The sequence below is a fragment of the Buceros rhinoceros genome, unplaced genomic scaffold (assembly GCF_000710305.1).
Source record: "Buceros rhinoceros silvestris isolate BGI_N320 unplaced genomic scaffold, ASM71030v1 scaffold17067, whole genome shotgun sequence".
Taxonomy (NCBI): Eukaryota; Metazoa; Chordata; class Aves; order Bucerotiformes; family Bucerotidae; genus Buceros; species Buceros rhinoceros.
In genome coordinates, this window is record NW_010421730.1 from 44,771 (window position 1) to 46,833 (window position 2,063).

General features: G+C 42.1%; 1 protein-coding gene across 1 annotated transcript in view; it reads left to right on the forward strand.

Moving 5' to 3' along the window:
• LGR4 (leucine-rich repeat containing G protein-coupled receptor 4) overlaps positions 1 to 2,063 on the forward strand; it is a gene marked incomplete at its 5' end in the record, with an annotated part of 42,212 nt that overhangs the window by 12,059 nt on the left and 28,090 nt on the right. Inside the window, one exon of the mRNA XM_010139800.1 lies at positions 1,862 to 1,933. Within this exon, the coding sequence (XP_010138102.1) occupies positions 1,862 to 1,933 (72 nt within the window). The remainder of the gene's footprint in view (positions 1 to 1,861; positions 1,934 to 2,063) is intronic.

Consider the following 2,063-nt stretch of genomic DNA (forward strand, 5'->3'; position numbering starts at 1 on the left):
CAGTTGATTTGGGCAGCTATTGAAGTGCTTAGTTGTCATCTGGAATTTTTCATTCATGTTAAAAATTCAAAGTATTTGAAAAATTGTGCCACAGCTCTGAAATCCTGAGGTGGTTTGTAGACGGGAGATTTCAGGAATAGGTATGCATTGATTCTGTTAGTTATTCTTGTGGTTTCCGAGCTGTTCAGATATACACAAGCCATGCAGGCAAACTTTTCTCAGCAGTCAGGAGATGTCTTTTTTTTTTTTTTTTTGACAGAAGCAGCTGAGCTTTAAGCATGCTAGTTAATGAGGTCAGAGCCATAGCTGTGGTGGTTGGGCTGCGTGTGAGAATTCAAGAACTAAATACCGAGTTCTACTTTAACAAACAATAGTAACACAGTTCTCAAAAGTCGAGTAGTCATCTTCCTCTTCATAAGAAGCCATCCTCTTCTCCCTTGGTTCATAAATAAAACCATCTACCCTTGACAAATGGATTTGATAAACACCACTAGCATCCTCTGTGTCTAAAGTCTATAGTGACTTAAAGTCATTATTTCTGCTGCAAGCAGATTTATGTAGGCATCAAACGCTTTGGGTGATCTCTTTTATGTAGTTAGAAATAGAGACCAAGATAAAACCAATAATGCTGTGTTCTGGCAAGCTGATACTTGAGATGATGCTCTTGTTATTCCCTTCGTTTGCCTCTTTCATTATTCCCCTCGGTGTATCCGGCTGCTTCAGTGTCCTGTAACAGCAGATGGGTTTGATATCCTGTTAACCCTTGTTAAAGACGCTCGCTGCTCTTCAGTTATTAACGCTGCATTGTACGTAGCATTTCCACCGACTGATTTCATTGTACAGCCTTCTCCAACATTGCTTAGATTGGCTATGAAACCAAGTCTGAAAGCAAATCCTTTGGCTGAAATGGTGGCACCTCTTGGCAGCTCTGGGTTACCAGGTGTTCTGCACTATTGTCTTTTAATAAAATACCTTGTGTCACAACTGTTAGCAGCTCAACAAAGGCTGGACCACACAGGGTCTGCTGGTCAGGAGGGAGGTAAAAAGGTTGAAATAAAAAAAAAAAGGGGGCAGGAGAAGGGGGAACGAGCTATTTGGAAGCAGCTGTTTTGGCTGCTCTTTCTTCTTTCCTCCTCTTTGTGTTCTGCAGTATTTATTACTCCTAATATTGTGATGCTTTTCACAATTTACTTTGTGTTAGTGTCTAGCAGTCTAGGTTTGAAACCGGCCATGTCTTGAGGGAGAGTGAGTAGAGCTGAGGATCCTGTTTCCTTTCTCCTTCCCCCAAACCAGTTTCTTTCTTGAGAACAACTGGCCAAAAAGGTGAAATATTAGCAAGATTCTGTCTTGGTACTGTCAGCAGCCACCCTGTTAGTCATCAGCACTGCGGACATACTGCCTGCTTGTGGATATCGTCTGCACATCTGAGAGGCTCACAGAAACCTCTCCCTGCCTCGAACTAGCATCTAGCTATTTTTACGTAACTTGCATAGTTTCTTTAGAAACTGCTGCGTAGATTAAAACCACATGGGCACCAGAGCACGTGTTTCAGCAGAGCAACACGGAAAGCCAGGGGATCGTGTTAATAGTCAGTAAATTCACTTTTCAAACCTAGTGCCATAAGAAGATTCTTTATCATTCTGGGGTGTGTTTTGTTTCTAGCATGAGTAATGCATTCTCATCGTTAAAAATGTGCAGTGACTAAAATAACTGCTGCTGACTTGGAAGATCATGAATATGGCATAACAGAACTCAAAACGCGTAATCACTTGCAAGATCTGATGTGTCTGATTTTCCTCGTTAGGTGGTTGTAGAAGTACTGTATTTTGTGACTGAAATTATTATTGCAATTTTTTTCCAGGCGGCTGGCTGGCAACGACCTTTCTTTTATCCATCCGAAGGCCTTGTCTGGGTTGAAAGAACTCAAAGTTCTGTAAGTAATCAGGTTTTGGAACTTCATCTCTAGCTGTATGCTTTCTAAGTGCACAGACAGCCTGTTCACTGGTAGGCTGGAGGAAATATTTTTGCCACCCTCCTCCTCCCCCCCCCCCCCACAATCTTCC